This window comes from Hyla sarda, chromosome 5 (genome assembly GCF_029499605.1).
Source record: "Hyla sarda isolate aHylSar1 chromosome 5, aHylSar1.hap1, whole genome shotgun sequence".
In the NCBI taxonomy this organism is placed as follows: domain Eukaryota; kingdom Metazoa; phylum Chordata; class Amphibia; order Anura; family Hylidae; genus Hyla; species Hyla sarda.
The window spans coordinates 365444462-365462796 of record NC_079193.1 but is presented as its reverse complement, the minus strand read 5'-3'; the positions used below and the strand labels follow the sequence as shown (position 1 = coordinate 365462796).

At 41.6% G+C, this 18335-nt stretch overlaps 1 protein-coding gene across 2 annotated transcripts in view; it reads left to right on the top strand.

Annotated features, from left to right (window-relative positions):
* Positions 1-18335, top strand: part of KCNQ3 (potassium voltage-gated channel subfamily Q member 3) — a 257626-nt gene that overhangs the window by 144677 nt on the left and 94614 nt on the right. For both annotated transcript variants that reach the window (XM_056522783.1, XM_056522782.1), the window contains exons 3-7: positions 4652-4778; positions 5104-5279; positions 7660-7812; positions 7911-8021; positions 13134-13229. In XM_056522783.1, the coding sequence (XP_056378758.1) occupies positions 4652-4778; positions 5104-5279; positions 7660-7812; positions 7911-8021; positions 13134-13229 (663 nt within the window). The remainder of the gene's footprint in view (positions 1-4651; positions 4779-5103; positions 5280-7659; positions 7813-7910; positions 8022-13133; positions 13230-18335) is intronic.

The window sequence follows — 18335 nt, the reverse complement described above, 5'->3', positions numbered from 1 at the left end:
TCCAGAAAATTGCAGGGTGCCCCTGAGGCCTGTACACACCCAGGATCAGTAACAACCGAAGTCGGTATTTCCCAACCAGGGTGCCTCCAGCTGTTGCAAAACTACAACTCCCAGCGTGCCCAGGCAGCCGAAGGCTGCCTGGGCATGCTGGGAGTTGTAGTTTTGCAACAGCTGGAAGCCCCCTGGTTGGGAAACACTGACCTAAGTAAAAGACTCTGCACACGCTCCACCTGCTAATCTCAGCATCCCCCTGGTGATTATACAGCACCCGCCATGACGGCTGGATTACCCACAATGCCTGGTGCATTAGGCCTGTACCTATAAATATTATATGTGCAGAGCTGCAATAACCAGGGCACCTCCTGCTATATCCAGGCATTATGGCTGCACAGTTAAAGGGAACCTGTCACTAGACACATTTATGTTCTGCTGCTGCTTTACTATACTGAGATCTATGAGAAGAACACGTGTTCTACTGCCATCTAGTGGTCACAGAGGTGTACTACTGCTTTATGTACTATATGTACTGCTAACTACCAATACATACCTGGAGGAGCTTCTGTTACCCAACTTTCCTAGACTCCCGAATATAAAATCTCCCTAAATATGCAGTGATGAATACTCCGCTAATGAATAATTAGGCTGTGGTGCATTCAAAAGTCTCAAAAAGTTGGGTGACCCATTACTGGAGCAGAGATGGAGGTATGTTTGTTGTGGCCGAAGCAGCACCATAAATAATATCAGATCAGACCCTTTACTCGCCTATACAATTAATGGCTTCATCATATTCAGAAGAGCCAGCTAAACGCAAAATACCTAATAGTGTCTGAGTGCCCCCTATATATGTCAGCTGAGTGCCCCTATATATGTCATCTGAGTGCCCCTATATATGTCATCTGAGTGCCCCTATATATGTCATCTGAGTGCCCCTATATATGTCAGCTGAGTGCCCCTATATATGTCAGCTGAGTGCCCCTATATATGTCAGCTGAGTGCCCCTATATATGTCAGCTGAGTGCCCCTATATATGTCATCTGAGTGCCCCTATATATGTCATCTGAGTGCCCCTATATATGTCATCTGAGTGCCCCTATATATGTCATCTGAGTGCCCCTATATATGTCAGCTGAGTGCCCCTATATATGTCAGCTGAGTGCCCCTATATATGTCATCTGAGTGCCCCTATATATGTCATCTGAGTGCCCCCTATATATGTCATCTGAGTGCCCCCTATATATGTCATCTGAGTGCCCCCTATATATGTCATCTGAGTGCCCCCTATATATGTCAGCTGAGTGCCCCTATATATGTCAGCTGAGTGCCCCTATATATGTCAGCTGAGTGCCCCTATACATGTAATCTGAGTGCCCCTATATACATGTCTTCTGAGTGCCCCTATATACATGTCTTCTGAGTGCCCCTATATATGTCTTCTGAGTGCCCCTATATATGTCTTTTGAGTGCCCCTATATATGTCTTCTGAGTGCCCCTATATATATGTCATCTGAGTGCCCCTATATATATGTCATCTGAGTGCCCCTATATATATGTCATCTGAGTGCCCCTATATATATATGTCTTCTGAGTGCCCCTATATATTTGTCTTCTGAGTGCCCCTTTATATATATATGTCTTCTGAGTGCCCCTATATATATATGTCATCTGAGTGCCCCTATATATATGTCTTCTGAGTACCCCTATATATGTCTTCTGAGTGCCCCTATATATGTCTTCTGAGTGCCCCTATATATGTCTTCTGAGTGCCCCTATATATGTCAGCTGAGTGCCCCCTATATATATGTCAGCTGAGTGCCCCCTATATATATGTCAGCTGAGTTCCCCCTATATATATGTCAGCTGAGTTCCCCCTATATATATGTCAGCTGAGTTCCCCCTATATATATGTCAGCTGAGTGCCCCCTATATATGTCAGCTGAGTGCCCCCTATATATATGTCAGCTGAGTGCCCCCTATATATATGTCAGCTGAGTGCCCCCTATATATATGTCAGCTGAGTGCCCCCTATATATATGTCAGCTGAGTGCCCCCTATATATGTCAGCTGAGTGCCCCCTATATATGTCAGCTGAGTGCCCCTATATATGTCAGCTGAGTGCCCCCTATATATATGTCAGCTGAGTGCCCCCTATATATATGTCAGCTGAGTGCCCCCTATATATGTCAGCTGAGTGCCCCCTATATATGTCAGCTGAGTGCCCCCTATATATATGTCAGCTGAGTGCCCCCTATATATATGTCAGCTGAGTGCCCCCTATATATATGTCAGCTGAGTGCCCCCTATATATATGTCAGCTGAGTTCCCCCTATATATATGTCAGCTGAGTTCCCCCTATATATATGTCAGCTGAGTGCCCCCTATATATGTCAGCTGAGTGCCCCCTATATATATGTCAGCTGAGTGCCCCCTATATATATGTCAGCTGAGTGCCCCCTATATATATGTCAGCTGAGTGCCCCCTATATATGTCAGCTGAGTGCCCCCTATATATGTCAGCTGAGTGCCCCCTATATATGTCAGCTGAGTGCCCCCTATATATGTCAGCTGAGTGCCCCTATATATGTCAGCTGAGTGCCCCTATATATATATATATATATATATATATATATCATCTGAGTGCCCCTATATATATATGTCACCTGAGTGCCCCTATATATATGTCATCTGAGTGCCCCTATATATATTTCAGCTGAGTGCCCCATGCCTTATAGCATTAGCAGAGTGCCCCCTATATAGTGTAAGATGAGTGCCTTATACCTAATAGTGTCAGCTGACTTCCCCATACCTAATAGCATTAGCAGAGTGCCCCCTATATAGTCCAAACTGGGTTCTCCTATAATTAAAGCATTAGCATAGTGCCCCTTGTATAGTGTCACCTGAGTGTCCCATGCCTAATAACATTAGCAGAGTGCCCCCTATATAGTGTCAGCTAAATGCCCCATACCTAATAGTGTAATCAGAATGCCCCTATACATTGTCAGCTGAGTGCCCCCTACTTAATAGTAACAGCAGAGTTCTCCTCTGCAGTGTCAGCAGAATACCCCTGTACGGTGTCAGCTGAGTGCCCCATACCTAATGGTGCCAGCTAAGTGCCATATCCCTAATAAGGTCAGCAGAGTGCCCCTCTATATAGTGTCAGCTGATTGCCCCATACCTAATAGTGTGAGCAGAATTCACCCTATACACAGGACCAGAAGAGTCCGTATACAACTTTGTCCCCATGGATAATTGTGTCAGCAGAGTTCCCCATATAGTGTCAGCAGAGTGCCATCTAAAGTGCCAAGAAAAATGCCCCCTATAAACAGTACTAGCTGAGTGCCCGTCCACAACAGTATCTGCCGCGTCTCCTTCTTACACACCAGTGTCAGCAATCATTCTTACATTTATATATATATATATATTCACAATTATGTGCTGAATAATTTCCCAGGGGTCGGAGCACAGGGGGTTAGATGATAAAATTGGAACTACCAGCAGCCACCACTTGGTGGAGCTATCGGGTTTATAGAGTTCCTATTGATATATGGAAGCTGTCGTTTAGCGTGTCCCGTAAGCTCCCTAGTGGTGACTGTGGGGAATTACTGGTGACATTATTAGTGGGGAAAATTAAATTTATAGGAGGCTTTTCAGCTTTAAACATATCGCCCCCCAGTGGTGCTAACAAATAAAACTGTACAGATATGTAATTGGGGAAATTACAGGGAATGTATCATCAGAAAATGACCTATTGCTGAAATCAAGTTTTTTTTATGTAAAACATATTTTTTTAATATAACTTAAAAAAAATGATATATATATTATTTTTTTTATTTTTATTTCCCTAGTTATATTATAAAATAATCCTAAAATCTTGCAGTTTTCAGTTTGGCCACTAGGCCATATATTAAGCTGAGACTTCCTGTTCCATCTGTGATGATAAGGAGGAGGCTGCTGGAAAGTGATCTGTAGAGAATAACAGTGAATAGTGACTCTGCTAAATAGAGAAGTGTTTCCCAACCAGGGGTGCCTCCAGCTGTTGCAAAACTGCAACTCCTAGCATGCCCGGACAGCCTTTGGCTGTCCGGGCATGCTAGGTGTTGTAGTTTTGCAACAGCTGGAGGTACTCTGGTTGGGAAACACTGATATGGAGATAATACAAGACAATAGATGTTGCTCACAGATCAGCCTCCCCCTCCTCTGGGGAATGACTTATGCACAGGTCCCAAAGCATGCTTACAAACCTACCCCATACAAAGAATAAGAAATATTAATTTTGTCTGTCCATAGGGCTTGCCATAAAGCATATCACTAAATGCTGTTAAAACAGCCCAGGCTAGATGGACACCTCTCGCTCCCCCCATAATTATATCTTATATACTATATACTTATATATTATATAAATATATTATATACAAAATATATTTCATGTAGAAAATTAAAACAGATCAGAAAAAAATCTGTCTCTAATCAGTTTTATATATATATATATATATATATATATATATATATATTTTTTTTTTTATATATATATGAATATAAATATATATTTATGTGTATGTGTGTATGTGTATGTATGTATGTATATATATATATATATATATATATAAAATTTGTTTTTGTTTTCTTGTAACTTTGTGTCTCATTCTCACTCCAGGAACGATTCGCCCTGGTCATCTTCGGAGCAGAATTCGCCTTACGGATCTGGGCTGCCGGCTGTTGCTGTCGCTATAAGGGCTGGAGGGGAAGGCTGAAGTTTGCAAGGAAACCTCTCTGTATGCTGGGTGGGTGAGACACAAAAGTTTGCATTGTCTAAGTATTAGACCAGTGTTTCCCAACCAGGGTGCCTCCAGCGGTTGCAAAACTAGTTTTGTAAAGATAACATATAAAACCTTATTTTCTCCTTAACAAGTATTAAATAAAATCTCCAGGATCTATATAACAATTAGATGGTTACTCACTGCCATCTGCTGGTCGGGATCAGTATTACAATACAGCTTAATCTATGTGTATATACAAATACTGTAGTGTCCAGGAGTTCGGTATAACAATACGTTACACCTGGTCGTGTCAATCCCATTCACTGTTGACTCTTTGTCGTGTTCTTAGATATCTTTGTCCTGGTCGCTTCTATTCCTGTGGTCGCTGTTGGGAAAAATCAGGGAAATGTGTTGGCCACGTCTCTTCGGAGTTTGCGTTTCCTCCAGATTCTGCGGATGTTGCGGATGGACCGGAGAGGGGGGACATGGAAGCTTCTGGGGTCTGCGATCTGTTCACACAGTAAGGTGAGTAGAGATGGATACTGAAGAAACACTTCTATCTATCTCAAAACTATCTATTTATTTATCTATCTATCTACAAACAGGAGAATACAGCAGCACACTGCCAGCACAAAGATACAGATAAAACATGAAATGCTATATTGCTACAATGAAAAATGAAAAATTGAGGCGCTTTGCTCCCCATTTGGCAAAATAATTTGGACCATCCCACCACGATAAGGTGACCTCATTGGGACGGACCCTACACTATGAATGTGCCTCTGTGCAATCAGTTACCAGGCTTGTAAGGTCTGGAACATCCAGCACCTTATAAGATGGGTGGGGTGCAGGAACCAAGAGGCACATTCACAGTGTAGGGTCCGTCCCAATGAGGTCACCTTATCGTGGTGGGATGGTCCAAATTATTTTGCCAAATGGGGAGCAAAGCGCCTCAATTTTTCATTTTTCATTGTAGCAATATAGCATTTCATGTTTTATCTGTATCTTTGTGCTGGCAGTGTGCTGCTGTATTCTCCTGTTTGTGTATACTCAGCCTAGCAGCGTACACCTGTACGCCGGGTCCATGCAATAGTTTGGTATCAGTATGTGCTGGCTAACTTATCCTTTTTTGTATGTATGTATCTATCTATCTATCTATCTCATATCTATCTATCTATCTCCTATCTATCTATCTCATATCTATCTATCTATCTCATATCTATCTATCTCATATCTATCTATCTCATATCTATCTATCTATCTATCTATCTATCTCATATCTATCTATCTATCTCATATCTATCTATCTATCTATCTATCTATCTATCTATCTATCTATCTATCTCATATCTATCTATCTATCTATCTCATATCTATCTATCTATCTCATATCTATCTATATCATATCTATCTATCTATCTATCTATCTCATATCTATCTATCCAGTCCTGTAGGGGAACCGCACTCCCATGTGGATATCGGGTGCAAGCTGGTCCAACCCGGGCGGGTCCCCAAATATAAACGAAAAATACAGCAGCAATCCGTTATGGATGAAAAAAGTGGAGTTAGGCTTTATTCATCAGGTGCAGTACACGACGTTTCGACCGTCTCTCAGGGTCTTTGTCAAGCTGATGCACCTGATGAATAAAGCCTAACTCCACTTTTTTCATCCATAACGGAGTGCTGCTGTATTTTTTGTTTATCTATCTATATATCTATCTATCTAGCAACAGGAGAATTCTTTGGTTGTATCTATCTATCTCATATCTATCTATCTATCTCATATCTATCTATCTCATATCTATCTATCTCATATCTATCTATCTCATATCTATCTATCTCATATCTATCTATCTATTATCTAATATTTATCTATCTCATATATATCTATCTCATATCTATCTATCTCATTTCTATCTATCTATCTATCTATCTATCTATCTATCTATCTCATATCTATATCTCATATCTATCTATCTATCTATCTCATATCTATCTATCTCCTATCTATCTCATATCTATCTATCTATCTATCTATCTCATATCTATTTGTTTATGTATGTATTTATTATCTAGCTCATATTTATCTAATAACTAACTATCACTTTTTGTCATTTTAAGAGAAGCTCTGACATTAGCATCCGATGAGATATTATGTTTTTTTCTTATGTGGACATATACATAATTATTCTAATATAATTTCTCTACATCACCCCCTCAGGAGAAATTAAGTTATTTACATGAGGTGGACATCAGTGTAATGCATGGACATACTGAGTCCTCCAACCTTTGTGACTTTTATTTTCTTTTGAACAATCATATAAGACACGCGGCGTCTATGAATTATACAGTCACTGCCATCTGCTGGTCATGATTAGTATTACAGTGAGTTACACCAGGTCACGTAAATCTCATTTGTCATTTTTTTAGACATCTTTGTACATCCACATGTAATCAGCTCCCCCATTGGTGGCTACAGACGGCCATCGTTTTAGTGGGGGGATTTATCAATGTATTTATGTCATTTGTCTGACATTATAGGGGTTTTCCGGACCCTTGATAGCCTGTCCTTAGTATAAGCCATTAGTATTAGATTGGTGGGGGTCTGACTCCTTGCACTCCCATAGATCAGCTGCATCTTTTTCATTGCTTACTACTAGCGCCATAGTGGCTGTGCCCAGTACTGCAGCTCAGTGCCATATATTTTAGAGTGCACTACCAGGCCTAGCCACTACCATATGTACGGCGCTGTGCCTAATAACCAATGGAAGGGATTCAGTGCTACGCCTCCTTCAATCGACTGATCTGTGGGGGAGCCAAGAGTTGGAGCCCCAATGATCTAATGGACTATCCCAAGTAAAGGTCCCCAGTGATAACTCCTCTGTGAATCCCTTTCCCCATCTAGGAACTCATCACTGCCTGGTATATCGGGTTCCTGACGCTAATCCTCTCGTCATTCCTTGTCTACTTGGTGGAGAAAGACGACCATGAACTGAATGAGAAGGGGGAGAAAATGGAAGACTTTGAGACGTACGCTGACGCCCTCTGGTGGGGACTGGTGAGTATGGTATCGGGGGGGGGGGGGGGGGGCAGCTCCTTCCTAAGAATCTAGGAGTCTAAGAATCTGCTACAAATGATGTAAATCCTTCCCTTTAGATCACGCTTGCGACAATTGGCTACGGAGACAAGACCCCGAAGACCTGGGAGGGCCGATTGATCGCCGCCACCTTCTCCTTGATCGGTGTCTCGTTTTTTGCACTTCCTGCTGTGAGTTATCATAATTCTTGGCTACCACTAGAGGGAGCTGTCTTGTACTTGAGTGTGTGCCCTCTGGTCTTGTATGGTTGTTGTATCTCTTGCTGTAAGGCATTGTTTTCCAAACAGTGTGTCACCAGCTGTTGCAAAACTACAACTCCCATCATGCCCGGACAGCCTTTGGCTGTCCGGGCATGATGGGAGTTGTAGTTTTGCAACAGCTGGAGACACACAATTTGGAAAACGCTGCTATAAGGAGTAGTGCAGGTTTTGGACATTCTGTGCCCATCATCCTTACCCCTTGGTGGGTATCATAGTAGAGTTTTTGGCTTAACAACACATCACAGCACTAAATGAAACCTTTATTTTATGTATACATAAAAAATACAATAAACCAAAAAAGTGCTTTAATTAGCAAAAGTATGCCAGAAAAGAATAGGTTAAACACAATGGTGCCACAACTGCATACAACAAGTGGTTAATGATACACACAATGGATGTTCAAGGAGTAAAGCGTTCCTGTTACATCAAACCCTGTTACAAATTTGTGTTACAACAAACCATACCTCAACCTGTTTCCCCTCCATTCTATAGCGGGGTTCATCAGGGGGCATACAACATCATAAAACACACAAATACCAAGACAGAAGATACTAAGAGTGTTGAGGGAGTAAACTATTCCTGTTACATTAAAGGGTTATTCCAGGAAAAAACTTTTTTTTATATATATATATCAACTGGCTCCAGAATGTTTAACAGATTTGTAAATGACTTCTATTAAAAAATCTTAATCCTTTCAGTACTTATGAGCTACTGAAGTTAAGGTTGTTCTTTTCTGTCTAAATCTTTTCTGATGACACCTGTCTCGGGAAATACCCAGTTTAGAAGCAAATCCCCATAGCAAACCTCTTCTAAACTGGGCGTTTCCCGAGACAGGTGTCATCAGAGAGGATTTAGACAGAAAAGAACAACCTTAACTTCAGAAGCTCATAAGTACTGAAAGGATTAAGATTTTTTAATAGAAGCAATTTACAAATCTGTTTAACTTTCTGGAGCCAGTTGATATATATATATATAAAAAAGTTTTTTTTCCTGGAATACCCCTTTAAATCCTGGTATAAATTCCTGTTACATCAAACCATATCCCAATGTGTTTCCCTCCTCCATTCTATAGAAGGATTAATCAGGGGGGAATAAAACAGCATCATAAACCACACAAATACCAAGGCAGAACACACTAAGGGTGTTTGAGGAGTAAACTATTTCTGCAACATCAAACCCTGTTACAAATTCCTGTTACATCAAACCATATCCCAACTTGTTTCCCCCTCAATTCGATAGCAGGGTTCATCAGGGGACATAGAACACCATCATGAACCACACAAATACCAAGGCAGAACACACTAAGGGTGTTTGAGGAGTAAACTATTTCTGTTACATCAAATCCTGTTACAAAATTCCTGTAACATAAAACCATATCCCAACATGTTTTTTTCCATTCGATAGTGGGGTTCATCAGGGGATATAAAACAGCATCATAAACCACACAAATACCAAGGCAGAAAACACTAAGAGTGTTGGAGGAGTAAACTATTCCTGTTACATGAAATCCTGTTGCAAATTCCTGTTACATCAAACTGTTTCCCAACAAGTTTCTGCACCAATCGATAGTGGGGTTCCTCAGGGGACATAAAACAGTAACATAAACCACCCAAATACCAATGCAGATAACATGGCATAATAGAAAGATATGACAAAATAGGATGACAAAATAGAAAGCAGCTCTCACCTAAGTCATACAATTTTGGACTATTTATTATTTTTTTATACATTTTTTGCATGGGTTTTCATTTTCTTTTATGCCATGTTATCTGCCTTGGTATTTGTGTAGTTTATTATGCTGTTTTATGTCTCCTGATGAACCCCACTATCAAATGGGAGGGGGAAACTCGTTGGGATACGGTTTGATGTAACAGCAATTTTTTTCACAGTTACAATTTGTCCACTTGGGGTTTGTATTTGACTTAGCTTACTCCTAATATTATTAGCATTATTAATATTCTATATAATATTCTGTGTATCTATCTATCGCATATCTACCTATCTATTTATCTACCTATCTATCTATCTCATATCTATCTCATATCTATCTATCTGTCTCATATCTATCTATCTCATATCTATCTATCTCATATCTATCTATCTATCTCATATCTATCTATCTCATATCTATCTATCTCATATCTATCTATCTATCTATCTATCTATCTCATATCTATCTATCTCATATCTATCTATCTCATATCTATCTATCTATCTCATATCTATCTATCTATCTATCTATCTCATATCTATCTATCTATCTATCTCATATCTATCTATCTATCTATCTATCTATCTATCTATCTATCTCATATCTATCTATCTATCTATCTATCTCATATCTATATATCTATCTCATATCTATCTATCTATCTATCTATCTATCTAAACAGCAAAAAGAGATCTTGTCCACAGCACCAATTCCAAAAAAGTGAAAATTTTATTCCATAACAGGTGTCAAAACAACAGCGACGTTTCAGTCAGCTCAACCTGACCTTTCTCAAGCAGTATATCAATAGTGTTAACCACATTTATATAAGGGTATCAATCACACCAGATACCAAAAAAAAATAACAATTAGTGAATAAAGTGCATCATAGTGCATACTCAAAGTGCATATAAAATATTCAACCACAAAAAATTAATCACACAGTATATCAAAATTGTATACATAATTGTAAAAAACACACATATCATACAGTGCAAAAGAGATTAAGATAAATGCTTAATCGCATTTAATTTAGACAAGTGATGACCATGTGTAGAAAATAATAAAGATTAAAAAGGTGGGGGGAGTAAACACTCACCGGATGATCGCATAGTCAACGCCATTACAGTAGCTAGCGTGGGGTAATGCAGACTGCGCCTGCGTAACCTGTTCAATGAGTGTTTGTCCACGTGACTCAACCAATCGGCTGAAGGCATTGCAGTACCCAAGGAGACGAGCGCAGCGTCACAGTACGCATGCGCACATCCCTATGAGCTCAACAGTGCCATCTTGAAAAAGGGAATGAAGCCTCCGTAATCTATATAGATGTGATGGTAACCAAACAAAAAAAGATTTTTATAAACAATCTAGTTCGTCCCTGTTTGGGATCTGTACAGTGGTAGGAATGTATCCCAGTCCCTCACTCAAAGAGATCACTCACTCTTTTACAGGCTGTCAGCACAATCAATGCGTCACCTAGCCCCGAAAATCGGAGCCAAGTGCCGCATAGTGTGCACGCAGTCATGTAACCCCCGCACGCAAGTGCGAGGGAACATGTATGCAGCAACATGGATCGCTGGCAGCCCTAGGACCCTCTCGGTCCATCAAACACATTCAGAGACTCACTCCCAGGGACATAAAGGGACCATCTACTACTGGATAAGAAAAAAAAAATGAATAAATAATAACGATGAAAATAAAGATAAAAAAATAGAGATTGTGCAGGAGGGCACCAAAATATATAGAAAAGACCAAAAAAAACAAAAGGAAAATAATTAAAAAGAATTAAAAAATATATAAAAATAAAAAAATAAAAAAAATAAAAAATAAATGAATAAATAAAGAAAATGAAAATAAATAGATATTCTTACGAGGCCTCATCCCCTTTGTTACGTTGGCTGGACATGCAAACAACTCATGAACAATTAAGTAAAAGTATACATAAAATATTTTTATTTCTTATATTGATAATTATACAAATATATAAATAAGTCATCAGATGAGTGTTCTAAAATTCCCCCGATCCACCTAAAAAAAACAAAAGAAGGGCAGATTAGTATAGTTACATATAGTGGTAACACAAAAAGATATAGCAATACCAAGTATCAGGTTGAGCTGACTGAAACGTCGCTGCTGTTTTGACACCTGTTATGGAATAAAATTTTCACTTTTTTGGAATTGGTGCTGTGGACAAGATCTCTTTTTGCTGTTTAAATAATTTGGTCCTCTAACCAAGGATCCAGGATCTGCGTGCACCCCCATACGGACAATTTTTTTAAATTGGATGTGCTGTTCTTCTATCTTCTTCTGTATCTATCTATCTATCTATCTATCTCATATCTATCTATCTATCTATCTCATATCTATCTATCTATCTATCTATCTATCTATCTCATATCTATCTATCTATCTCATATCTATCTATCTATCTATCTATCTATCTATCTCATATCTATCTATCTATCTCATATCTATCTATCTATCTATCTCATATCTATCTATCTATCTATCTATCTATCTCATATCTATCTATCTATCTATCTCATATCTATCTATCTCATATCTATCTATCTATCTCATATCTATCTATCTATCTCATATCTATCTATCTATCTATCTATCTATCTCATATCTATATATCTATCTATCTCATATCTATCTATCTCATATCTATCTATCTATCTATCTATCTATCTATCTCATATCTATCTATCTCATATCTATCTATCTATCTATCTATCTCATATCTATCTATCTCATATATATCTATCTATCTATCTATCTCATATCTATCTATCTATCTCATATCTATCTATCTCATATCTATCTATCTCCTATCTATCTATATCATATATATCTATCTCATATCTATCTATCTCATATCTATTTATCTCACATCTATCTATCTATCTATCTCATATCTATCTCATATCTATCTCATATCTATCTCATATCTATCTATCTATCTCATATCTATCTATCTCTCTATCTCATATCTATCTATCTCATATCTATCTATCTCATATCTATATCATATCTATCTTTCTATCTCATATCTATCTATCTTTCTATCTCATATCTATCTATCTATCTATCTATCTATCTCATATCTATCTATCTATCTATCTATCTATCTATCTATCTATCTATCTATCTATCGGCACTATACCCCAACTCTTTGTAGCCTGCAGTCTATAGACAAACATGGTCACGTTTACATACAATGTCATGGATATTGTCATCTAATAGGTTGTAGAACAGGGGTGAGCGGTTGGGATGTCACATGACTGTGGACCCTCCTCTATGTGTTTCAGGGGATTCTGGGATCCGGACTTGCTCTGAAGGTTCAGGAACAACATCGCCAGAAACACTTTGAGAAGAGAAGGAAACCGGCGGCAGAGCTTATCCAGGTAACATGATGATAAATGATGATGATGATGAGGATGATGATGATGATGATGATGAGTGATATTTATGATGATAATAAATTATAATGACTGGTGATAATATTGATGAAAGGGAATATGATGATATTAGTAAATGTTAATAATTCTGATATTACTTAGGATGTTGATGATTCTGACCTTGAGATTTCTGCTGTTCATGGTGATATTAATGCTGATGATATGTGTAATGATGATGATGATGATGATGATATCTAGTATTTGTGATACTGATGGTGATGATGAACGATAATAATAATAATAATGCTGATAATATTGGTGATGATGTTCTTAATGATATTAAGTATTGGAGATGTTGCTGGTGATATTGATAATGTACTGAAGTTGATGTTGATATGTGGTGTCCCAGTACAGGATATGGCCCTGTCAGGTAAATGCTGCCTCAGGTGCCGGTGCAGGGTCCCACTACTCAGGGGGCTGCACTGTATCATGCTCTAATTTACTGTATGTTGATGTCCAATGTATTGGTTATGTTGCATTTAATAAATGTTAAACATGCCTTTTGGGGGTTATAATGCCATGTGATCTTTATGCCCAATGGGATGCCCCCTGGCCTGTACTTTAAGTAGTGTAAGGGGAGGAGTTAGTCGAGGAAAATAACTGAGATAGCAGTGTGGAGAGGATTGAGGGGGAAGTCTGTGGTAACCTTAACGAGTCCCGTAGTGAAGTAAAAAGTCTGTAGCCACGCATCTACAAGTGCCCCGCTGCACAGGTCCACTCTGGAAGTCTAGTATAGCCAGAGATAGAAAGCCTCAGGGAACTCTTGGTCCAAAAGTCTAAAGTCCAAGCCAGATGGTAACCTAATTCTAGGGAAACACTGTAGTGAGTCTCAAATCAGCGTGGGGGGTTTCAAGTCTCAAGTCTAAAGCCTAATAGCAAAAGTATAAAATCTACAGTAACTAAGTCAGTCAAGTCAAGTGAAAGTCTCACACAACAAAAGAAAAATATATGCACTCACCACCAGGCTAGTGTCGCTGCGTTCCGTAGTCCGCGCATGATGGGAGCGCTCAGAGGCATTGCCGGCAGTTTCACACATGAGTGCGTGCTTCTTCCAGCCTATGTTGTGTGCTATAGAGGAGCAGGATCCCTCTTCTGTGTATAGGAGGTATCATAACAGATAGTCTACACCCAGCAGCTCAGGAACAACTTAAAATTAAATATGGAGCATGCAGAGGGGTGAACTGGTGAAAAATGCGTTATACAAGTCAAAAATGGCCAAAAAGTGCTGCTCTTTATGTACCCACAACAAATAAGGCTAAATTCACACAGCTGTTATGCTTTGTCCTATTCTTGGTCCATTCAGTCTTTTTTTGTGGCGAAAGAACCCAGAACAGGTCAGAGCACAGCACCGGGTCCCGACAAATCCCATTGACTTAAATAGGGTCCCTCGGGGTTCTGTTTTTTTTACCCGAGTTGATCTGAGAAAAAAATAGGACATGCAGTATTTTTTTTTCTCTTCTCAACTCTCGTCGCTCTGATGGACTGGCCAATGGAACTCCATATACTGGAGCACACAAGCCGTCACACTGAGAACAAGCCCTTATCCTGGGAATGAGCCCTTACCCTATAAACGAGAATTTACCCTGAAAATGAGCCCTTATCCTGAGAACGAGCCCTGACCCTGAGAACGAGCCCTGACCCTGAGAACGAGCCCTGACCCTGAGAACGAGCCCTGACCCTGAGAACAGGCCCTGACCTTGAGAATGAGCCCTTTACCTGAAAACGAGACTTTACCCTGAGAATGAGCCCTTATCCTGAGGAGGAGCCCTGACCAAGAGAACGAGCCCTGACCCTGAGAACGAGCCCTGACCCTGAGAACGAGCCCTTACCCTGAGAATGAGCCTTTACCCTGGGAACGAGCCGTGACCCTGAGAACAAGCCCTTACCCTGAGAATGAGACCTTACCTTGAGAATGAGACCTTACCTTGAGAACAAGCCCTTATCCTGAGAATGAGCCCTTACCTTAAGAACGAGCCCTTACCTTGAGAATGAGCCCTTACCTTAAGAACAAGCCTTTACCTTGAGAACGAGCCCTTACCTTGAGAACGAGCCCTTACCCTGAGAACGAGCCCTTACCTTGAGAATGAGCCCTTACACTGAGAACGAGCCCTTACCTTGAGAACGAGCCCTTACCTTGAGAACGAGCCCTTACACTGAGAACGAGCCCTTACACTGAGAACGAGCCCTTACCTTGAGAACGAGCCCTTACACAGAGAACGAGCCCTTACACTGAGAACGAGCCCATACCCTGAGAACGAGCCCTTACCTTGAGAACGAGCCCTTACACTGAGAACGAGCCCTTATCCTGAGAACGAGCCTTTACCTTGAGAACGAGCCCTTACACTGAGAACGAGCCCTTACCTTGAGAACGAGCCCTTACCTTGAGAACGAGCCCTTACACTGAGAACGAGCCCTTACACGGAGAACGAGCCCTAATCCTGAGAACGAGCCTTTACCTTGAGAACGAGCCTTTACCTTGAGAACGAGCCCTTACACTGAGAACGAGCCCTTACACTGAGAGCGAGCCTTTACCTTGAGAACGAGCCTTTACCTTGAGAACGAGCCCTTACACTGAGAACGAGCCCTTACACTGAGAGCGAGCCCTTACCTTGAGAGCGAGCCCTTACCTTGAGAACGAGCCCTTACACTGAGAACGAGCCCTTACACTGAGAATGAGCCCTTACACTGAGAACGAGCCCTTATCCTGAGAATGAGCGTTTACCTTGAGAATGAGCCCTTACACTGAGAACGAGCCTTTACCTTGAGAACGAGCCTTTACCTTGAGAACGATCCTTTACCTTGAGAACGAGCCCTTACCTTGAGAACGAGCCCTTACACTGAGAACGAGCCCTTACCTTGAGAACGAGCCCTTACACTGAGAACGAGCCCTTACCTTGAGAACAAGCCCTTACCCTGAGAACGAGCCCTCATCTTGAGAACGAGCCCTTACCCTGAGAACGAGCCCTTACCCTGAGAACGAGCCCTTACCTTGAGAATGAGCCCTTACCTTGAGAACGAGCCCTTACACTGAGAACGAGCCCTTACCTTGAGAACGAGCCCATACCCTGAGAACGAGCCCTTACCTTGAGAACGAGCCCTTACACTGAGAACGAGCCCTTACCCTGAGAACGAGCCCTTACCCTGAGAACGAGCCCTTACCTTGAGAATGAGCCCTTACCTTGAGAACGAGCCCTTACACTGAGAACGAGCCCTTACCTTGAGAACGAGCCCATACCCTGAGAACGAGCCCTTACCTTGAGAACGAGCCCTTACACTGAGAACGAGCCCTTACCTTGAGAACGAGCCCTTACACTGAGAACGAGCCCTTACCTTGAGAACGAGCCCTTACACTGAGAACGAGCCCTTACCTTGAGAACGAGCCCTTACCTTGAGAACGAGCCCTTACCTTGAGAACGAGCCTTTACCTTGAGAACGAGCCCTTAAACTGAGAACGAGCCCTTACACTGAGAACGAGCCCTTACCTTGAGAACGATCCCTTACACTGAGAACGAGCCCTTATCCTGAGAACGAGCCTTTACCTTGAGAACAAGCCCTTACCTTGAGAACGAGCCCTTACACTGAGAACAAGCCTTTACCTTGAGAACGAATCCTTATCCTGAGAACGAGCCCTTACCTTGAGAACGAGCCCTTACACTGAGAACGAGCCTTTACCTTGAGAACGAGCCCTTACACTGAGAACGAGCCCTTACCTTGAGAACGAGCCCTTACACTGAGAACGAGCCCTTACCTTGAGAACGAGCCCTTACCTTGAGAACGAGCCCATACCCTGAGAACGAGCCCTTACCTTGAGAACGAGCCCTTACACTGAGAACGAGCCCTTACCTTGAGAACGAGCCCTTACAATGAGAACGAGCCCTTACCTTGAGAACGAGCCCTTACACTGAGAACGAGCCCTTACCTTGAGAACGAGCCTTTACCTTGAGAACGAGCCCTTACCCTGAGAACGAGCCTTTACCTTGAGAACGAGCCCTTACCTTGAGAACGAGCCCTTACGCAGAGAACGAGCCCTTACACTGAGAACGAGCCCATACCCTGAGAACGAGCCCTTACCTTGAGAACGAGCCCTTACACTGAGAACGAGCCCTTATCCTGAGAACAAGCCTTTACCTTGAGAACGAGCCCTTACACTGAGAATGAGCCCTTACCTTGAGAACGAGCCCTTACCTTGAGAACGAGCCCTTACACTGAGAACGAGCCCTAATCCTGAGAACGAGCCTTTACCTTGAGAACGAGCCTTTACCTTGAGAACGAGCCCTTACACTGAGAACGAGCCCTTACACTGAGAGCGAGCCCTTACCTTGAGAGCGAGCCCTTACCTTGAGAATGAGCCCTTACACTGAGAACGAGCCCTTACACTGAGAACGAGCCCTTATCCTGAGAATGAGCGTTTACCTTGAGAATGAGCCCTTACACTGAGAACGAGCCTTTACCTTGAGAACGAGCCTTTACCTTGAGAACGAGCCTTTACCTTGAGAACGAGCCCTTACCTTGAGAACGAGCCCTTACACTGAGAACGAGCCCTTACCTTGAGAACGAGCCCTTACACTGAGAACAAGCCCTTACCTTGAGAACGAGCCCTTACCCTGTGAACGAGCCCTCATCTTGAGAACGAGCCCTTACCCTGAGAACGAGCCCTTACCCTGAGAACGAGCCCTTACCTTGAGAATGAGCCCTTACCTTGAGAACGAGCCCTTACACTGAGAACGAGCCCTTACCTTGAGAACGAGCCCATACCCTGAGAACGAGCCCTTACCTTGAGAACGAGCCCTTACCTTGAGAACGAGCCTTTACCTTGAGAACGAGCCCTTAAACTGAGAACGAGCCCTTACACTGAGAACGAGCCCTTACCTTGAGAACGATCCCTTACACTGAGAACGAGCCCTTATCCTGAGAACGAGCCTTTACCTTGAGAACAAGCCCTTACCTTGAGAACGAGCCCTTACACTGAGAACAAGCCTTTACCTTGAGAACGAATCCTTATCCTGAGAACGAGCCCTTACCTTGAGAACGAGCCCTTACACTGAGAACGAG